Raw genomic sequence first — 21,692 nt, forward strand, 5'->3', positions numbered from 1 at the left:
CCTGGGTGGCTCAGTGGTTTAGGCCTCTGTCTTCGGCTCAGGTCATGATCTCAGGGTCCTGGGATCGAGCCCCGCATCGGGCTCTCTGCTCAGTGGGGAGCCACCTCCTCTCTCTGCCTGCCTCTCTGCCTGCTTGTGAGTTCTGTCTGTCAAATAAATAAATAAAAATCTTAAAAAAAAGAGTATGACTTAAGGGGCTTAAGCATCTGCTTTCAGCTTAGGTCATGATCTCAGGGTCCTGGGATCAAGCCCTGCTCAGCAGGGAGTCTGCCTCTTCTTCTCCCTCTGCCTCTGTGCACTTGCTCTCTCAAATAAATAAATAAAATCTTTAAAAAAAAGATTAGTACTTAAAAATTTTTTTTCATTTAAAAGGATTTAAAAGTTGCAAAAACCTGAATAGAAAATCCTTGACATTACAAAAGCAAATATGAAAAAATATATATATGAGAAAAAGAAAATAACCCCATCCTCTCACCTCAATGGATAATCCAAATATTTAAAAAAATTTTTTACTATGACCTATGGCAAAAAATATATTTTATACTACAGCCCAGGAAACACATTTATGTGCAGAGCATATACTGAAACAGAAATTTCGTAAAACAATATTTTCTATTCTGTTTAATTTTAGTTGTTAAAATAACCACCAGCAGGTTGTAACTTGCAATTTGAAAAGTATCCCCAATTCCCCTCCCCGCAGATGACTGCAGTTAGCGGCTCTAGTCTGAGTCCTTCTGGTTTAATTTTGTATCTGTGCCACACGCTTGCTTACTTTTACATAATGGAGTGAATATTATAATTCTGTTATGTACCCTTTTTCTTCACTCATCAATATACATTGGAGATGCTTCTAGCAGTACCTTCTTTTTCTCAGCTGCATAGAATTCCTCCGTATTTACTTTTTTTTTAGAGTTTTATTTGACAGAGAGAGATCACAAGTAGGCGGAGAGACAGGCAGAGAGAGAGGGGGAAGCAGTCTCCCTCCAGAGCAGAGAGCCGGATGTGGGACTGATCCCAGGACCCTGAGATCATGACCTGAGCCAAAGGCAGAGGCTTATCCCACTGAGCCACCCAGGCGCTCTTTATATACTATTTTTTATTTAACCAGTTCCTGGGGATGGATACTAGGATGATTTTTAGCTGTTAGTTTGTATGCAAAATGCTGTGTGTGTCCCCTTGGCATGCTTTTGGGAGTATGTCTGTAGTTGTGTATTCTGTGCAGTGGAAATGCTAGGTTCCAGTGTATATGCAGTATTGTACTGAGTTTCTGTTTGGGATGATGCCAAAGTTCTGGGGATGGATGTGCTGGAGATTGTACAACCATGCTAGTGTATCTAATACCACTGAAATGGACCTTTAGGATGGCAAAAATGGTAAATTTTATGTATATTTTACCATAATAAAAGAAGAAAAAAGTACATGCTTGGTAATTTTGATAGATATTACCAAATGACTCTCTTTATAGTTTTAAAAATCATTATTCAAAAATAATACATGCCTTATTTAAAAAATGGAAGCAGCGTAGAAGTATATAAGGTAAAACTTCAGGTTGCCTCTTTGAATCCTAATTGTTACTGACGTTTTGGTGTGTACCTGCCCTCAGCTCTCTCCCTGCATCTTCTGTGTATGTACAACCACCTGTGGCTAGGGCTGTTTTGGAATATGAGGGTTTTATCTTTTCTAACAAAAGGGGGATTGTCTTAAGCTGTTCTACAGTTTTCTTTCCTCACTAGCAGTATGACCAGGAGCCTCTTTCCAGATCAGGAAACACAACTGAACATTAATCTGGACACATGACTGCAGAGCATTCCATCGTAAGGGCCAGAATTTCCTTAATCACTGGGTTGGTACTTTTCAAAAGGACTTTATTCATTCCAGAGGGAGAACAGGGAGGAAATAATGGCAGGAGATCCAAACAGCCCAGTGGCAGCCCTTTTCCACAGGACAGGTTATGACCCCTGCCCCCTGTCAGGTGAGAGCTGCTCTCCTCCACCTCCTGGTCCCCACCAGGCTCTGCTGCAGCCTATGCGGGGCGACTCAGGCAGACTCTGCATCACACTGCTGAGCTGGCTTCTTAGCTAACCTGGTACAGACCATGACCTTCAGTTTTCTCACCTAGTACTTCATAGTTTGTGGCAAGGATTCCATTAGATAAGGTATAATTCTCTCCCCTGTGGTGGACCCCATTTCGGTAGATGCCACAGCCATTCATTCACCCATCACTCAGGCCCACGTTAGATTCTTGACTCCCTTCCCCTCAGTCACCCCACAGTCAGTCCACTGGCCAAGGCTGCCCATTTCGCTTTCCTAACTAACATGGTCTTTTCTTGGCTACTTCCCACCCCTCCCCCCCACAGTCTGTCCTCTGCAGCTAGAGGGAGCCCGTGACACTCTTAAGTCAGATCTGTCCCTGCTCCACTCAGCCCTCTGGAGGCTTCTCATCTTACTCAAGAGTAAAAACCTAGGCCTCACAGGCCCTTCCTGTTGGGCCTGGCTGTCTCACTGACCTCCCCTTCTGCCTCATGCTCCCTTCCCCACTCTGTTCCAGCCACACTGGCCTCCCCACTGCTCTTCAGACATACCACACACTCCCGCCTTTCCTTCTTCCTGGGACCCTGACTCCAGTTTCCATCATGGCTTGCTCCCCTACCACCTCAGGAGGTCTCCCCTCTTGCCTCATCAGAAAGGCCTTTCCCGACTGCCCTGTCTGCAATAGCCCCCTCTTCTCCTTTGAGAAACAAAATCATGAGGAATGGGAGAGGCTGTTCTCTCCCAGGCCACTTCCCTAGAGGGGCTGCTCTCCGCTAGTGTACCCCATATTCAGACTCCCATTTCATGGGACTCGCAGTCCCCACCCCCCAGCTGTGTCTCTTCCTACAGGTGAGAAGCCCTACAAATGCTCAGTGTGCGAGTCCGCGTTCAACCGTAAGGACAAACTGAAGAGACACATGTTGATCCATGAGCCATTCAAGAAATACAAATGCCCCTTCTCGTGAGTGGAGCCTGACATGAGTGGGAGGGGCCGATTTACCCGGCAGTGGGACAGAGAATTGTCAGGCCCGAGGTCCTGAAGGGCCTCTCTCCTTTTATCCTGTCGTGGGCCTTGCTACCTGACCTGCCTCACTCCCCACCCTGCTTCCTTGCCTGGCCTTTGGGGTAGACGGGGAGTCCCTCATGCCCAGGGCTAGCACAGAGACCAGCAAGAGAGTCCAAGTCTGGTGAGCTCCCCCTGACCAGTGGTTTTGGGTTCTAGGACACACACGGGCTGCAGTAAAGAGTTCAACCGGCCAGACAAGCTGAAGGCGCATATCCTCTCCCACTCTGGTAAGTGATCGTTGGACCTACCAGGAGGGTCTGAACCGCTGGGGCGGGCCTCCTAGAAAGAACAGGTGCATCCCATGAAGCTTATTATGTCTGCCTGGTATATTCCTGGTATATTCCAGCCAACAGGCATTTGCCCTCCTCGGGGTCCTATGGAAGTAAGTCCAACACAGTGCCCCAGGCTGAGGGGGAAGCTTGCCTGAACGGAGATAGCTGTAAATCAGAGAGGTGCCCAGTGTGATAGAGATGTGGATCGGACGTGGAGGGAAATCCGATTCCAGCAGGGTCCAGGACATAGCCAGGCAGTTTCCTTGGTACCCTCAGCAGAGCAGGGCAGCTGGTGCATGGAGCAGAGTTCTCCAACCCACTCTTCAGCTTTCCAGGGGCTCTATGGCATTTCCTGGGGTGCTGCTGTGTCCCCAGAGCAGCTCAGCTGGCTTTCCACATACCATTGGGTCTGGAACATTGTTTCTTGGCACTCTTGATATTTCCCAGTAGCTGATGCTTTGTCCCAGGGGCCTCCCTGTGCATTGTGGGATGTTTCCCAGTACCTCTGGCCTCTACCCTCTGGATGTCAGTGGTGTCTTCCCTGCAGTTAGGACAACTACAGATGTCTCCAGAGGACAAGCCAAAGTCTCTGAGGGGTAAAATTGCCCCTGGTTAAAAACCAGAGGTTTACAGAAAGGATTTAGTGGCTAAGGGAAGTTTGAAAACTGGGAGAGTAGAGAGTTGAGGACTGAAGACAGAGGGCCTGAGTCTGATTCTTAGTACGACCACTATCCTGCTGCATTGACCGTCTCTGAGTCACTGCCCCTCTCTGAGCCTTCGTCCCAGGGAGGGTGAGGGGAGTAAGGCTCAGGCCGAGTGTGGGCTGGAGTTGACTTCATGGTAGACGTGGGGGCACCAGTGATTCACTCAGTGAGTGACTATTGAGAACCTATCATATGTCAGACTCGGGGTGATGGGGCAGAATCAGATGGGTAGAGCGCCCCCTGCCTCCCTGGGGAAGCTTTGCATTTAGTGACAGATTGAAAATGAACAACAAATGAGTAAGTATCTTACAGCAAAGTATGCAGAGTACAAAGATGGGAATAAACAGAAGGATGGGGCAGAGAAAGAAATGAAGCAGATATCGGGGGGCTTCCGGGAGGAGGTAACATCGGACCTATCCTGAGGGATGAGAAGAGCCAGTGAATAGCTTCCAGAAGGAGGAAGCAAGTGTAAAGCCTTGAGGCAGAGGAGAGACTAGGGGGATTGTTTGAGACAAGGAAATGTGAGTGGGAGGCATGGAGCTCTAAGAGCAAGTGAGGGGAAGGAGGGAATGGGGCTGAGAGGGGAAGGGGGTGGTCCAAAGCACCGGGCTCTGCGGAAAACTTGGGGAATCACTGGAGGGTTCAGAGCACAGAATGTCAGGGTCCTTTGTGTAGTTCATGAAGCCATCTCTAGTTGCCCTACAGGAATGGTCTGGGGGGACGAGGGTGAGGCAGACAGACCAGAGAAGAGAGAGATAATGGTGACCTGGCTAAGTTAGCCAAGATTTCGGGGCAGAGACTGCTATTCTAGGCAGAGAGGATAGAGCAAGTGTGAAGGCCCAGAGGCAGGTGCCATCTTGGTGGCCTGAGGACAGGAAAAGGTGGGAGATGAGACTGGCAGGAGCAGAGCCCAGATCGGACGCGTGCTCCAAAGGCAAGCCGAGAGACTGGGTTTTATCCCTAGTGCAGAGGCGCGGTTGCAGACTAAGAGGTCGGGGTGCCTCTCACGGACTTCCCCTTGCTCCAGGCATGAAGCTCCACAAGTGTGCCCTGTGCAGCAAGTCCTTCAGCCGCCGCGCCCACCTCGCGGAGCACCAGCGTGCCCACACCGGCAACTACAAGTTCCGCTGCGCCGGCTGTGCCAAGGGCTTTTCCCGACACAAATACCTCAAAGATCACCGCTGCCGCCTTGGCCCCCAGAAGGATAAGGACCTGCAAGCCCGGCGGCCCTCCCGGAGAAGGGCAGCACCCCGCAGTGGCAGCAGTGGCGGGCGTAAGGTGGTAACCCCCCTGCCTGACCCGCTGGGGCTGGAGGAGCTGAAGGACGCTGGGGCTGGGTCAGTGTCCGAGGCTGCCCCAGGCAAGCCGCCCTTCTCAGAGCCAGACGCAGTGCTGTCCATTGTGGTGGGTGGCCCAGTGGGGGGTGAACCGGAGCTGGTAGTGCCCGGGCATGCAGAGAGCCTGGGCTCCAACCTGGCGCTGGCAGAGCTGCAGGCCGGGGCCGAGGGCCCATGTGCCATGCTAGCTGTGCCTGTCTACATCCAGGCCTCAGAGTGATGGACCCGCGGTGTTTGTTCCCAGAGCCCAGCCTGATGCTCCCCTGTGGTCTAGGCCTCAGGGGCCGATGAGAAATCCTTCCCCATGGAAGTGAGCCATTGGCCAAAATCCTTCTGGAGTGTCATTTATGAACCCTCGCCTGTGGCCAGCCTGCTATGGCTCCTATTCTGCTGGCTAGGCCTTTGGCATTCTGGAATGTGAGGCAGGGCTGCCTACCACTTCCAGGTAGGGGCACTGGAGGTAAGAGAGCTGGCCAAGCCAGCAGCCCAGGGTCTGGCTGGTCCAGCCTGGTGTCAGCCCACCTAAGAGAGAAGCCAGAGTGGTCCCGCCCGCCCCTCCTCGGGGCTGTCTCGGTGTGGCCTCTGGTCAAGCTGTTCTTCTGGAGGCCTGAAATGGGTAGAGCCCTTATCTGCTGGACCTTTTCGTTTACGGTTCCACAGGGTATCCGAGATGACTCTGTGACATAGGCATTTAGGCAACACTGGGTGTCACAGTTAGAGTACAGCTATCAGCCAGATTTGGCCTTAAATCTAAGTGCTGCTATTCACTTGCTGTGTGACCTTAGGTATGTCACTTGCCGTCTCTGAGCCCTGTGTGTCTCTTCTGTACAATGGGGCTTATGACATTTCGACCTTATAGAGCTGTCATGGGGACCCAGTATGATGATATGTGCAAAGGACTTGGCATAGTGCTTGGCACTTGGAAAGTGCTCAAATGTTTTTTATCAAAACATGTCCAACGGCTCAGGCTCGAGCGTTGGCAGTTTCTTTCTTTGCCCCTAGGTGGCAGCACTCCCTCCTCCAAAGTGTGTGGGGACTGAGAGGGCCCATGGCCCCTTGCCCACAGCTGCTCTGCCCCCTTAGCCATGAGAGGTTTGGTGCTCCCACATTTCAGAACATGGCCATGGAAGGCGTTTATACTCACTTTGGAAAAATGCAGGATTCTGGGCCTTGCCCCAAACCCTTCAACATCAGAAACTCTGATCAGAGCCAGAGGTCCATCGCAAGCAGGCCTCTAAAATCAGTATTTGTCCCCACTGCCAGCACTCTGTCCCCACCCCCCAGCTGGTCCAGAGGGGAAGCAAGCCAGGCTTATTGGGAGGCAGGGAAGAGAAAAGGGGCCTTGACCAGGGTCTCCTCATTTCTATTCACAGCCACACTGCCTCAGTGATAGGAGAGGAAACCGAGGCCCAAGAAGGGACAGGGCAGGACACAGCAGAGCTGTTGGACTCAGTTTGATGAGTTTGCTTGAAGGCTGGTGCATCCCTCAGATATCTGTGTTGGGGCTCTGGGCTGTAGCTCTGAGCAAGCCCAGCTTCCCCTCAGGAAGGGTATGATACAAGAGGAAGGACCAATGAGGAAGTGGTATACAGCTGAGGTAGTGAGAGCTTGAAGTGCACCCAGCCCTCAAGGCCAGAGCAAGGCTGGTGAGGGCAGAAGGTCTCTTTAGGGGAGGGCACGTTTGAGCTGGTCCTTGACACAGGATGTTCTGATGGATGGATAAATAGGAAAAGGCATGCCAGGAAGAGAAAGTCATGAGCAAAGCCTTCAAAGTAGGATGATTCTGGGGCTGGTGAATGGATCAGGATGACCAGAGATTTGGGGGTAGTGGTTAGATCATAATAATCCCTTATATATTTCGAGCTTCCACATGATGGACACTGCACATACCACCTCAGCCCCAGCAGGTGAGAATTGTTAATTTCCTTATTTTACGGATGAGGAAACAAAGGCACAGGGAGGCAGAGCTCCTTGCCCAAGCTCACACAGCTAGTAAGTCACAGAGATGGGATTCAGGCTGGGGTGGCCTGCCTCTGTGTGCCATTAGCCACTTTCCTGTATTGAAATATAAGTTGATGTTCAATCAATTGTCGTTGGATGTTGGGTTGAGGAACTTAGACTGTTCTCTACAAAATGGAGGAGTCATTAAACGTTTTAAAAAATTGTGACATTAAAGAAAATGTTAAGAACCGTGTCTCCATCCCAATAAAACTACTTAAGTTATATTTCTGTCTTTTCCTGTCAGTGTGCACACGCATGTACATTTATCAATAATCATGAGGACTCGTGTTTACTAGGCACTTGTGCCATGCCTGTCATGTCCTGAGCACTTGGAGGTAGGTGCTACTTTTAATTCCATCTTAAACCTGAGATGAGGCAAAAGGTACAGTGAGGTTAAGCACCCCCAAATCACATAGCAGTATGTGGCAGACTCAGGCCACAGAACAAGTGAGATATCAAGGCCTAATATTTGATAGATATGTAATTGGACTGCAGGGAAGGAGACTGGAACCATATTGGGGTTCTTGTAACTACATCCCTCCTAGGTTGACAGATGGGGAGACTGAGGCCCAGGAAGGGGAAGACCCTTGGTCGAGGGTCACTCAAAATTGGCAACAGAGCTGCTCCAGCATTCCAGAGCACCCCATAGGCCCCCCAAGTTGCTGGAGAGGGTAAAGTGTAAAGAGAGGCTGTCCTGAGCATCCAAGGTCCCACAGATTTTGGCATCGAGCAGAGCTAGGTTTGAATCCTGGCTCTGTCCCTTCCCAGGTATGTGGCTGTGGCAAGTCACTTCAACTTTCTGAACTTCAGTGTCCTCATATATCAAATTGGTGAGAATAATAGTACCTACCCAATAAGGTTACCACAATTCAGACAGAGAATTCAGGGAAAGCAGAGATCACAAATTGGCAGCCCATGGGTTGAATGCAGCCTACAGCCAGACTTCAGCTTTCACAATGAAAAAAAAAGTAAAGTCAACATTTAAAAATAATGAAATTAAAAACCTACTGCAGGGACGCCTGGGTGGCTCAGTTGGTTAGGCAGCTGCCTTCGGCTCAGGTCGTGATCCCAGCGTCCTGGGATTGAGTCCCATATCGGGCTCCTTGCTCCGCAGGGAGCCTGCTTCTCCGTCTGACTCTGCCTTCCACTCTGTCTGCCTGTGCTCGCTCTCGCTCGCTCTCTCTGACAAATAAATAAAATCTTTAAAAAAAAAAAACCTACTGCAGTGGTGAAAAGTGAGATCTGTTCCCTCTGTGTCAGGATCAAGGAAAGAGGGGTGCGCCTGGGTGACTCAGTGGGTTAAAGCCTCTGCCTTCGGCTCAGGTTATGGTCTCAGGGTCCTGGGATCAAGCCCCTCATCGGACTCTCTGCTCAGCAGGGAACCTGCTACCCCCTCCCTCTCTGCCTGCCTCTCTGCCTACTTGTGATCTCTCTCTCTGTCAAATAAATAAATTTAAAAATCTTTAAAAAAAAAAAAGGAATAAGAAAAGGATGCCTGCTATCATGCTTCCCACATTGTGTTGGAGGTCTAGCCAAAGTAATAAGGCAAGAAAAAGAAACTGTAAGGATCAGAAAGGGTGAAATAATGGCAAGAATGCTGAAATAAGGGATGCCTGGGTGGCTCAGTGGGTTAAGCCGCTGCCTTCGGCTCGGGTCATGATCTCAGGGTCCTGGGATCGAGTCCCACATCGGGCTCTCTGCTCAGTGGGGAGCCTGCTTCCCTCTCTCTCTCTGCCTGCCTCTCTGCCTACTTGTGATCTCTCTCTTTCTGTCAAATAAATAAATAAAATCTTTAAAAAAAAAGAATGCTGAAATAATAGCAAGAGCAATATATAAAAATTTACTAGGTTCAAAAAAAATTCACTAGGTTCCATAAATTAAAAAAAAAAAATGCTGGGTTCCTATACTCCAGAAGCAATGAGTTCAAGCCCTACAGTGAGCTCCATGCTGGGTGTGGAGCCTACTTAAGAAGAAAAAAACAAGTTCAAAACAAACAAACAAACTGGGAGATTTCGGGGTGCCTGGCTGGTTCAATTGGTGGAGCATGCAACTCTTGATCTTCAGCTTATAAGTTTGAGCCCATATTTGGGGTAGAGATAACTTAAAAATAGAATCTTTTTAAAAATGGGAGATTGCATATGAAAATCTGGGTTCTGACTTCTGCTGAAAATAAGGATGTCGGGCAAAGGGAGACAGCAATTCGGGGGAACTGACCTAGCCGGCCCCTTTCAATGGGCACACGTGTTCCAGGTGCCACAGTTCCTGTTCTTCCCTAAGGTCTCCCTGACTGCAGCTGAATGTCAGTTGCTACTTACTATACTTGTGTTGATTCATCTTAGGGACATATTTCTAATTTCTCATGTCTTTTGATAGTAGGAAAAGAAGATGGCCAGAGGGCATCACATGATTTTTTTATGTTCCTCGCCTACTGAACTAACTTTCTCCCTGGACCTGCGTATATGATTTGAGGAACCCTGTAAACAGTCCTTTCTTTTCTCCCTCCCACCGCCTGTCCTCTGCCTCTAAGCTAACCCGCCTCAGTTTCTCTATCAATAAATGTGGGGAGTTGAGTCATAGCTAACTTTACTGCCTATTAAGTGCCAAACTCTGATCTCTGTCTTACTTACATGTCACTGAGTCCTCAAAACACCCTTGGAAGCAAGCTCTCCTATCCCATCCAGTTTATAAATAGGGAAACCAAGGCTCAGAGAGGTGTGGCAACCTGCCCAGAAACTCTCAGCCAGAATGTGTGGAGCTGGGCTTCAAATCCAGGACTGACAGACTCCAAAGTTCCTGCCTTGTCTTAGGATCACTAAAGCTCTCACCGGCTCTGATAGGCCAAGGTTTTGGTTTTTGTTGTTAGTGTTGTTTTAATCATTTCTCCAAGGCTCCAGCCACTTTTCATCTCCTCAGCCATCACTGCTCTGTCCAGGCTGCCGGCCTCTCTTGCATGGATGATTGCAACAACCTTCTCTTTGGTTTCCCTGCTTGCTTTCTCTCTCCTCCACAATCCATTCTCTTGACAGCATCCCAAGGAATCTTTCTAGAACCCCAATCAGATTATGCCACTTTCCTGTTTGTTTGTTTAAAAGATTTTATTTATTTATTTGACAGAGAGAGAGATCACAAGTACGCAGAGGGGCAGGCAGAGGGGGAGGGAGAAGCAGGCTCCTTGCTGAGCAGAGAGCCTGATGTGGGGCTCGATCCCAGGACTCTGAGATCATGACCTGAGCCAAAGGCAGAGGCTTAACCCACTGAGCCACCCAGGTGACCCCACTTTCCTGTTTACAACCCTCTAGTGTGGAGCTGTCTAGAATGCTCTTCCCCCAGATATTCCCAATACTGGCCCCCTCCTTCTATCTACCTTTGTCCAAAAGCTATTTCCTCAGGACTTCCCTGGCCAATTTATCTAAAATGATCCCTCCCCACCCTCATCACACTCTAGTCCCTTCCTCTTCATTTTTATTAATCATCATTGACATTATATTAGGCATTTTTATTGTCCATTCTTCTCATTAAAAACAAAAGGTCCACAAGGACAAAGACTTGTCTGTTTTGTTCACTGATACATCTACAGTGTCTAGAACTGCTCAGGAATTGCCTGATCAATATTTGTTGAATGAACCAACAACAGCACTTTGAGAGAACAAGACCCACTCTAGCCATTTCCTTTTCCCATTCCATGGAGGTCAAGCGTATGTTTCCCTCAGGAAGAATTTGTCCTGTGGGCCCAGAAAGGGCTAACCTGAAGCCCTGTAAAGCTCCATTTTCCTTGCTTTAAGAAGCTGAGAATATCTGGGACAAATGACAGAGGCAACAGCTTGGAAATCTCAGTGGACACAGCAGGTACTGGTGCGGCCCAGGAGAACTGGTCAGACCAGTTTTGTCTCCCTTGGAGGCTGGAGTGGAGGTGGCAGCCGCAGGTGTCCCAACCTCCAAGGCGGCCAGCAAATGACACCCATGGATTCTCAGGTCCTGTAGGTCGTAGTCTGAACAGATTCCCCCTCAGGGTTGAGGGTGAACCCCTGCTCACCAAGGGCAGCTTGTGTATGGTGGTCAGGCATGGAATCATGAAGCCAGGGGCTAAGGCCCAACTTCAAGGCCTTGTGCCCTTTGTAGAGTCACAGAGAGTAAGAGGAGGCCTAGAGTGGGAAAAGGTTTTGTCCAAAGTCCATCATCACAAGGCTAAATCCAAACCCAGTTTTCCTGCCCCCCAAGTCACTGCTACCTCAGCCCATTCATTCATCCATTCGACAAATGTTTATCAAGTGCCTACTATGTGCTGGGCATAATTCTAGGCATTGATGATACCTTGTGAACCAGACAAATAATGATCTGTGGAGATCATCTCTGGAAGAACCAGAAGATAAACAACAAATAAGCAAGTTACATAATATGTTAGAAGGTGATGAGTACTGTAGGAAAAAAAAATGGAGGCGAGTAGTGTGAGTGTGTATTGGGGGGGAGGGGTGTGCAGATTGCAGCATGAGATAGGGTGGCCTGAAAAGCCTTACTAAGAAGGAAACATTTGACCCTCTAGGGCACAGTGCTTGTTGCATAGCCTACACATGCTTGGATGAGTAGGTACAGAATAGGCAGGCGCTGGAACCCACCATTGGCTCAAGGGCAGGGGCCCTTCCAGCGCAGTCTCCGCCCACTCCCCACTTGTCTTTCTTAGGTTCTGCTGGGTCACTCCTACCCCTACTGCTTACTTTGCCCTGTTCCCCAAGGAGGTCATACCTGCTGTGCAGGCTCATCACAGTTCATTTATTTGTGTTTATTTGTGCATATCTCTCTATCCATTCATTTGGATAAAGGCAGTGTAGCATAGAGGTTCAAAAGGTTGTCCTTATAGTAAGAATCTCAACTTGGCCCTTACAAGCTGTGTGACCTGGGGCAAGCTGTTCAGCTTCTCTGTTTCTCCAGTACCTAATGCATAAGATGGGGACAGGAGCACCTGAGTGGTTCAGTTAGTTAAGAGTTAGGTCATGATCCCAGGTCCTGGGATTGAGGCCCATGTCAGGCTCCCTACTTGGCTGGGGGTCTGCTTCTCCTTTGCCCTCTGCCTGCTGCTCTTCCTGCTTGTGCTCGCTCCCTCTCTCTCTCTGTCAAATAAGTAAATAAAATCTTAAAAAAAAAATACAATGGGGACAATAATGTGTCCACCTGATGCAGTTGTGTGAGCTAAATGAGATGATAGATGTAAGCGCTCAGGTCAGGGTCTTACTTAGCATAAAGTACTCAATAAAGATTTTCTGTCAGCCACGACACTAGTAATGGGATGACTTTGGGCCAGTCATTCATCCTCTCTAAACTTCTGTTTCCGCAGCTGTAATCAGTGTCTACCTCATAGGGCTATAGTCAGGTAAGTCATGAAATATTCTTTGTAAACCTTTTGACTCCCAGTGAGGGCCCTTAGATGTCAGTGATTGCTCTTCTTCTTGTTACTATTATTGTTTATTTATCTTATTTTATTTTTTAAAATTTATTTGTCAGAGAGAGAGAGAGAAAATGAGTGTACAAGCAGGCAGAGTGGCATGCAGATGTGGAGAGAGAAGCAAGCTCCCTGCTGAGGAAGGAGCCCGATGCGGAACTCGATCCCAGGACCCCAGGATCATGACCTGAGCGGAAGGCAGCGGCTTAACCGACTGAGCCACCCAGGCATCCCATATTTTCTCTTTTTTTTAAAAGATTTTATTTATTTATTTGACACAGAGAGAGAGAGATCTCTGCCTCTCTTTCTCTCTAGGCAGAGAGGCAGGCAGAGAGAGAGAGGAGGAAGCTGACTCCCTGCTGAGCAGAGAGCCCAATGTGGGGCTCGATCCCAGGATCCCATCATGACCTGAGCCAAAGGCAGAGGCTTAACCCACTGAGCCATTCAGGTGCCCCTATTTTCTAAATATTTGTTGGATGCATAGTCTGTAGCAAACCCTTTACCTACATTCTTACTGAATCCTCAGAATGGCTTGGTAAAGAGGATAGTGTCTTTCACAGTTGCCATATAGTTGAATGGCAGAACCTCAGTTCTAATCAGGTTTGTGTGGTGGGCACCAAAATATGTTTTCATTATTTCAACACACTTTCTTTTGGAAATAAAATTCACATAACAAAATTCACCATTTTAACTATTTTAAGGTGTACAATTCAGTGCTTTTTTTTTTTTTTTAAGATTTTATCTATTTATTTGACAGACAGACATCACAACTAGGCAGAGAGGCAAGCAGAGAGAGAGGAGGAAGCAGGTTCCTCACTGAGCAAAGAGCCCAAAGCGGGGCTTGATCCCAGGACCCTGAGACCATGACCTGAGCTGAAGTCAGAGGCTTTAACCCACTGAGCCACCCAGGCGCCCCTAACTTAGCTTTTCTTGATGACATTTTTGAGGAAGCTTACAAATAAATATATGGTTGAGTGTCTTCAACCATGCAATCGGGCAATTTCTATTGTCTGGACCTCAGTTTCTTCAACAGTAAGATGAAGATGGTATAGTAATGCTTATTTCTTAGGGCTTTGATGGTTGGAGATGAGATTTTGTATGCAAAAGTACTTTGCAAACAAATAAAAACTGTATGCTTTTGTTGCTGTTTTTACCAGAGAAGTTTTAAAAATTGCAACGTAACATTTATTTAGCAAAGTACATAAAGTATGTAAAGGGCAGTGATCTTAATTATGAAGACAGGTAAATTTGTACACATCCACATGAATACCACTAGATCTTGATATAGAACATGTCCAGCATCCCATAAAAATCATTCTGCTTGGTCTGTACCACCCCTGAAGATCACCACTATTTTTTTTTTTAAATGTTTATTTGTTGAAGTCATCTCTATACCCAATGTGGGGCTTGAACTCACAACCCTGAGATTAAGAGTCACATGTTTTTCAGACTGAGCCAGCCAGGTACCCTGATAACCACTATTCTAACACTTATAACCGTAGATTAGTTTTGCCTGTTGTCGAACTCTATATAAATGGCATTATACAGGCTTGTGTTTGATTTTTTTCACTCAGCATAATATCTGCAAATCTTCCAAGTTGTTGCATGTAATGATAGGTCATTCCTTTCACACAATTTTTAATGCTAGTCAGTCATGACTTGAAAAGGCTGTGTATTTGCCCAGGAGACCAGAAAAATGATGTCCAGGGAAACTCAGGGCTCTCCTGCATGGAATCAGCCCACTATATGAATTTCTACCAAAGCAGTTGAATTCTCCAGGATCACAACCATCTTGCCCTTTTATCACCACTTCATATCCCACACTCCAGACAGACATCACAAATAGATCTCAGCACGTTCTTATTTATTTATTTATTTATTTGACAGAGAGAGAGAGAGAGAGATCACAGTAGACAGAGAGGCAGGCAGAGAAAGAGAGGGAAACAGGCTCCCTGCCGAGCAGGGAGCCCGATGCAGGACTCGATCCCAGGACCCTGAGATCATGACCTGAGCCGAAGGCAGCGGCTTAACCCACTGAGCCACCCAGGTGCCCCAGATCTCAGCACGTTCTTTCAGGGAGTCCTGATGCAGCCTTAAAATTCTTCTTAATCCAGGATTCTGAGTAGCCTATACAAATGAACTGGGGTTGGTATTCAAGTTTAAATCTAAATGTTCTGTTATCATATCCCTAGGATCTTTTTCTCAGCTCGCAATGTTATGACATGAGGGGTCCTGCTGTCATCCTCAGTTGATGCCACAGCAATATAAGACGGGTGATGGTAAGGCCTCTAGTGTCTCCTGTTCATATATTCTTTGAGTCATGGCTCAAACCCAGCAAGTCTTTTCTACCTGTATGTCTGATTATAGCATGACTTAAGTAAGAGGGGAGGGGGTGGATTGCTTAGATGTGGAGGAGTTGCTGTACCCAGGAGGTGGCTTGATTGAAGCCTCCTTATTTATATTTTTAATTTTTATAAGAACATTGCAATACCTCAATGACAAAACAAGCATACGTGTGACTTGTGTTTCACATTTTATGATGCTGTGGATCTTGACAGTTCTGGCATGTCTCTCACATTTGAAAAATTTCTTCCAACCTGGAAAGCTGGGTGAAATAAACTCTCCCATCCTCTGGGAATGGTTCCTTGTATACGCAGGCTGGGATTGTTGTTGATTACAATAAGAACAACAACATCTGAGGCACGTTTTTATCTACATGTAGATCATAGTCTGAGAAGGAGAGAAGACTTGTATGTGACGGAATTAAAAAAAAAATTCAGTCAAGGGGCGCCTGGGTGGCTCAGTGGGTTAAAGCCTCTGCCTTCGGCTCAGGTCATGCTCCCAGGGTCTTGGGATCGAGCCCCACATCGGGCTCTCTGCTCAGCAAGGAGCCTGCTTCCCTTCCTCTCTCTCTGCCTGCCTCTCTGCCTACTTGTGATCTCTGTCTGTCAAATAAATAAATAAAATCTTTTAAAAAAAATTCAGTCAAGCTCTCATTTGTTTGAAACTGCTCCTAAGCAACTTCACATATTTGGAAGGTCCAGGAAGGAATAAAAAAGGACTTTGAGAAGCTATGATTTTCTTCATTGGAGAGAACTTCGCACCCTCCCTCAGAACTGGTTTACTCTTTGCTTTCATACAAGTCTAAGTGACAAGTAACAAGGCTTCCAAATAAAAAACTGGAAGCAGCAAATTAAAATGATGGGCTTGAGCCAAGTATTGGCTATTAGATGCTGCCTCACTGTTAATGGATGGAGGAATGATTCTTGACAGCAAAGGACAAGGAAAAACAATAAATTGTGGCCCCACAACTACAGTGGTCTGTAAAATTCAGGGGCAAAAAAAAAAAAATCTTTAATGCTTCTACCACTTTGGAAGTTTTGGGTCTCCTCCTGGTTTAATTACTAATGTGTATAATGATGACCAAGAAAATGGAATTAATTTTTGAGCACCAACAGTGCTAGGCCATGCTCAATAAGCACTTTACATTACCTGTCTCACATATGCTTGGAGGTGATCTTGTTATTATCATCTCTAGGGAGGCACACAGAGTAGGGGAATTAACTTGGCCAAGTAAGTGTAACCCTTGCAGTCTAACTCCAGTGCCAAGGCTGTTAGCTTCTACTAGGTTTTGAAGAACCTGTAAGCCGAATAAAGAGTAGAAAGGCCTTCTAGGTAGAGGGTACAAAATAGGCAAAGACAGGGCTAGTCAATTAAGCTAGCCAGTCACTCAGTTTGAGTCTTGGTTTGAGTCACTTTGAGTCTTGGTTACTCACTACAAAATAGGAACAGTATGATAGGCTTATAGATTCATAGGCTTGTGAGAATTAAACGGGATAATGCATGTAAAGCACTTTGTATAGTACCTGGATCACAGAATGTACATGACGCTTGTTAATGTTTTTAAGAATACTGTTGTTACTCTGTCCTACTTCCACAGAACGGGTTCCAAGGAGACTACATTTCCCAGCATGCCACCTCGCCCTTTGACTCTAGCTAGGCCAAAAAGGCGCGCCGACGAGCGCCTCAAGCCGGAAGACTATAGACTCCCGGCGTGCAATGCGGCTCCTTCCTTTAGATTTGAGGCACGGCCGGCGCGTTGCCCATTGGGAGTTGTAGTCAGAGGCGTCTTGCTCTGACGCCGGCCCGGCCGGGCGTGGGGGCCTGTGGGAGGTGGCGCGGCTGGGCCCAGCTGCGGGGCGGAGGCGGCGGAGAGGCCTGCGGCGGCAGGGAGCGGCGGGTCGGGAGCGGGCGCTGGAGCCGAGCCGAGCCGGAGCGGGCGGCGCAGGCCGGCGCGGCGAGCAGCCACCATGTCGGTGTTCGGAAAACTGTTCGGGGCAGGAGGGGGTAAGGCCGGCAAGGGCGGTCCGACCCCTCAGGATGCCATCCAGCGGCTGCGGGACACGGAGGAGATGCTAAGTAAGAAGCAGGAATTTCTGGAAACTAAGATCGAGCAGGAGCTGACCGCCGCCAAGAAGCACGGCACCAAAAACAAGCGCGGTGAGTCGGCCCGGTCCCCTCGGACTCTCCTCAGGCTCCCCTAAGGCTCCCCGGGCCCGGACTCCACCTTCATCAGACACGCCCCAGGGTCTGCCCCGACCCTAGAACTCTCCCCGGTCCCACTCCCCTCTAGGCCTTTCCGGACACCTCCCGTCTGGCTCCCTTGAGTGTCTCTTGGGGCCTTGATCTCCTCCACCATCAGACTCTCATTCCTGCCTTTGCCCCTCAAGCTCTCCCCTCCCTGCCAGGCCCCTTCAGACCCTGGTTTCACTGCACTTCCCTCGGTTCTCCCTGTAATCCGTCTTCTTCCGCCTTCTCCTCTCAGGCCTGCCCTCACCCACCTTCGGGAAACTGCCGTCTTTTTCTCATTGGCTCATTTCTGTCCCCCATCCTAACTCATGTGTCCTTCCTTGTCCTACCCCTGCCTTCTCCTGACCCCTCTGTGGAGTCCATGAGCTGCCCCTGCCCTCTCCCCATCCCCCTGACTCAGAATTCTCCTTGGAAAGCCTCCTTGATGGGAGAGAAAAGAGGACTGGGGGAGAGGAGAACCCTGGTTCCGTCTGCTTTCCTGCTGAGCGAACTTGAACAAGTTGGTAGCCCTTTGAGGCCTTCTTTTCCCCTCGTCCGTCAGCCAGTGCCTTCCAGATCCGTGATTCACTGCTTGTTGCCTCATAGCCAGGTCTTATCAAGAGTTTCTGGTAGCATAAGCCTTCACGGGTGACTCACGGCTTCCACTCCTTCTGAACCAGAAATAGGGACTCCATTCCTCCATTGTCAGTGACTCCTTCCCAGCCCCCACTCCTGGGGGGTCAGGGTGGGAATAGTGAACCTTGGGGCATGCTTAATATACTTCCTGTTGCTGTATGGCTTTCTACATGCTTTGTAGACTTCTTAAGGTGAATGTGACAATGCTTTAATAACTGTAGAGCAGTTTAGAAGTACTTGATCTTCTTGGTGTTATGGCAGTATGAGAGGGAACCGTAGAGTGACAGTGCCTGCCCCCACCGAGGGAGGCAAAGGTGAGAGGGGTTGAGGAACTGCACAAACCTAAGCATTTAATTTAGAAGACAGCTAGTCATTAGCCACGTGACCTTGAGCTGGCTATTTTACCTCTTTAAAAGGAAGATCATGCATTTACAGTGCCCAGGACCTAGCAGAGGCTAAGTAGATGTCTTCTTCATAGCCCATCCTGAGGATGCTTTTTTGCTGATAGTCAACAAATACTCTGGAAAATTTTTTTTGAGTGCTTGCTGCATATTGACAGGATGAACAAAGTGTAGCTTCCACCCTTATGAGAGAGAAGATAGAAACAGGAAAGTAAATGAAGAAAATATTGTCTAGTGGTGATGAGTGCCTAAGAAGATGATGTGATGGGGGCAAAGGGGTGTCCCTTTATATAGAGTGGTCAGGAAAGGCCTCTTTTTGGGGGGAAGATTTTATTTATTTATTTGACAGAGAGAGAGATCACAAGTAGGCATAGAGTCAGGCAGAGAGAGAGGGGGAAGCAAGCTCCTGCCTAGCAGAGAGCCCAACTTGGGGCTTGATCCCAGGATCCTGAGACTATGACCTGAGCCGAAGGCAGAGGCTTAGCCCACTGAGCCACCCAGGCACCCCAGAAAAGGCCTCTTTTAAAAGTCAAGTTTGAGGGGTGCCTGGGTGGCTTAGTGGGTTGAAGCCTCTGCCTTTGGCTCAGGTCGTTTGTGATCCCAGGGTCCTGGGATCGAGCCCACATCAGGCTCTCTCCTCAGCGGGGAGCCTGCTTCCCTCTCTCTCTCTGCCTGCCTCTCTGCCTACTTGTGATCTCTGTCTGTCGGATAAATAAATAAAATCTTTAAAAAAAAAAAAAAAGTTGGGACGCCTGGGTGGCTCAGTTGGTTAAGCAGCTGCCTTCGGCTCAGGTCATGATCCCGGCGTCCTGGGATCGAGTCCCACATCGGGCTCCTTGCTCCACAGGGAGCCTGCCTCTCCCTCTGGCTCTGCCTGCCACTCTGCCTGTGCTCGCTCTCTCGCTCGCTCTCTGACAAATGAATAAATAAAATCTTTAAAAAAAAAAAAAAGTCAAGTTTGAACTGAGCCTTCAGAAGGAACCAGCTCCATAAAAAGCTAGAGGAGGAGCCTTCCATGCATAGGAAAAGGCCTGGAGGTTGGCCTGTTTTAAGAAACAGAAGACCTCTATATCTGGAATGTAGCAATCTGAAGGGAAAATGGTATGAAATAGGGTGGGGAGTGGACCTTGGACTTCCTGGTAGAGTTTGGATTTTATTTCAAGTGGATAGAAAGATGTTGGAGGGTGTTACCCAGGAGTGTATCCTTCGCATTGGTAGGGTTTTAAAAACACCATCTGGCTGCTCTTTGGAAAGTAGACAGGTGTGGGATGAGAGTGGGAGCAAGGAGACATGAGGTGGTTGCAGTTATCCATTTGTGGCCTAGACTCCAGTTATAGATAGCCCTGGAGATATAGAGGGTAGGTTTTAGATTTTGCGCCTCTAGCTTTTTTTCTTGGATGACTCTCCCTCGTCAGGATCCTTTATTGTTCATTAGAGTCATTGTTTTTTTTTTTTTTTTTTTTTTTTTATCAGTCTGCATTTTGGAATGCTTTGCCCATTGCAGGGTATTAGGGGAGCCGGGTATCCCTTTACCTCATCTGCCATCTGAGAGGGCAGTTCTTCTGAGGACTTTTGGTCTGGAGCTGGTTTAGTTTTTGCAGTTTTAGAGGTGATTGGATTTGCTTTCAAGAGGTTTGGAGAGAGGGTACCAGCAAACGGTGGATGAGCAATCTTAGTTGTAATAGTTTTGCTGAAAGCAGCCCATCTTCCTGAATTTGCCTGAGAGGACAGGAGCATCTTGCCCTTCTTTTTAGCATCTTCTGGGGGAAAGTTCTTGTCTGCTTATTGGGATAAAGGTTTGAGGCATAAACACCACCACATACCATTCATTTAGTCACTTATTGACTCGCTATTGTGGCAGGATCTGGAGAATCAGATGAAAATACACTGCGCCTTCCAGGAACTCAGGATTGGTAGTGGGTGTGTTTTTGTTGTAGTTTTTGTGTGTATGTGTGTGAAAGAGAGAGAGAGAGAGAGAGGAGGAGGAGGAGGAGGAAAAGAAGTAGAAGGAGGGGGGGAGGGGAACATACCAGTTAGTGCTGAAATATGTGTACATGGGTCTGGGGTTGCATAGGAGGGGGTTCCTGTCTGGAAGGGAAAGGGCAAAGGAGGCTTTACAGAGGAGGGAGGTGTGAGAGGGGTCAGCAAAAAGTTTGGGGAGCAGTGAGAGTGTTCGTGGGGTGAGACAGCAGAGAAATAGTATTGCAGAGTGAGCAGTAGCCTCAGGCCTCAGCCTGGAGATGCTGAGGAGCCACTGGCTGTCCTGAAGTAGAAGAGACAGATCAGCTTGGATTTCCCCAAAGAGCACACCAGCAACAGCATAAAAGTAAGGAGTATAGACCAGTCAGGAAGGGGCTTGAGGCAGGACTCCATTAAGACGTAAGGATAGAATCTCGTAGACATGATTTGAGCCATAGATTTATCACTTACTAGCTGGTGCCTTGAGCTGGTTACTGCACCTCATATTCCTCCTCCATGAATAGGGGTACTAGTTAGTATCTACCTTATCGGGTTAAATTGTGTTATGTATGGGGAGCTCTTAGCACAGTGCCTGCCATATGGTAAGTGATCAATAAATGCTTGCCACTATCATTATTATAAGGAGACTTGTAATCATTCAGGTGCGAACAAAAGGCCTAGAGTAGAAGCATGGAAAACTAGATGAGAAGTTAATACGTGTCATACTTCTCTGAAGGAGAATCAAAAGAAACTTTTCTGAAGGAATCAAAAGAAACCAAAAGAAGATTTATGGGAAATTGAGGGTAGAATGAAGGAGGGAGGAGTTGAGGACAGTTCCCAAGTTGGACAGCTGAGTGGATGGTGATGGCATTAACCAAGTTGAGAAACACAGAGGAGGAGCAGGACTTTGTAATTGGGTAGTAGACCTTTGAGATTTGTAAAACTTTTTTCACGAGTCTCCCAGCACCCATTGAAACTATGAGCTCCTCCAGGTAGGATGTGATGGTTATGTTCACCACTGTGTCCCCTAGCATAGTGACTGACATATGGTTAAGGTTTGGTAAGTATTTATTAAACGCATGAAACCATCTTCTGAGTGTATTTTGTTATTCCCATTGTACAGAGAAAAAAAATGAGGTCCAAGAGAGGATGTACCTTGGCTCAGAGACCAGTTCTTCTGGTGGCTATGGGCATCTTGTGTTCTGTGTCCTCCCGTGATGGCCGAAGGCATCAATTATTACCTTTGTCATCACCCAGCCATTAAACACCTACTTGTGCAAGG

General features: G+C 47.9%; 2 protein-coding genes across 4 annotated transcripts in view; both read left to right on the forward strand.

Moving 5' to 3' along the window:
• ZNF341 (zinc finger protein 341) overlaps positions 1-7,635 on the forward strand; it is a 46,184-nt gene extending 38,549 nt beyond the window's left edge. For all 3 annotated transcript variants that reach the window (XM_059406814.1, XM_059406815.1, XM_059406816.1), the window contains exons 13-15: positions 2,881-2,992; positions 3,254-3,324; positions 5,101-7,635. In XM_059406814.1, coding sequence (XP_059262797.1) covers positions 2,881-2,992; positions 3,254-3,324; positions 5,101-5,630 — 713 coding nt within the window. In that variant the 3' untranslated portion in view covers positions 5,631-7,635. The remainder of the gene's footprint in view (positions 1-2,880; positions 2,993-3,253; positions 3,325-5,100) is intronic.
• A 9,423-nt stretch (positions 7,636-17,058) lies between these two features.
• CHMP4B (charged multivesicular body protein 4B) overlaps positions 17,059-21,692 on the forward strand; it is a 50,846-nt gene continuing 46,212 nt past the window's right edge. Inside the window, exon 1 of the mRNA XM_059406817.1 lies at positions 17,059-17,345. Within this exon, the coding sequence (XP_059262800.1) occupies positions 17,156-17,345 (190 nt within the window). The 5' untranslated portion in view covers positions 17,059-17,155. The remainder of the gene's footprint in view (positions 17,346-21,692) is intronic.

This window comes from Mustela nigripes, chromosome 7 (genome assembly GCF_022355385.1).
Source record: "Mustela nigripes isolate SB6536 chromosome 7, MUSNIG.SB6536, whole genome shotgun sequence".
Lineage (NCBI taxonomy): Eukaryota > Metazoa > Chordata > Mammalia > Carnivora > Mustelidae > Mustela > Mustela nigripes.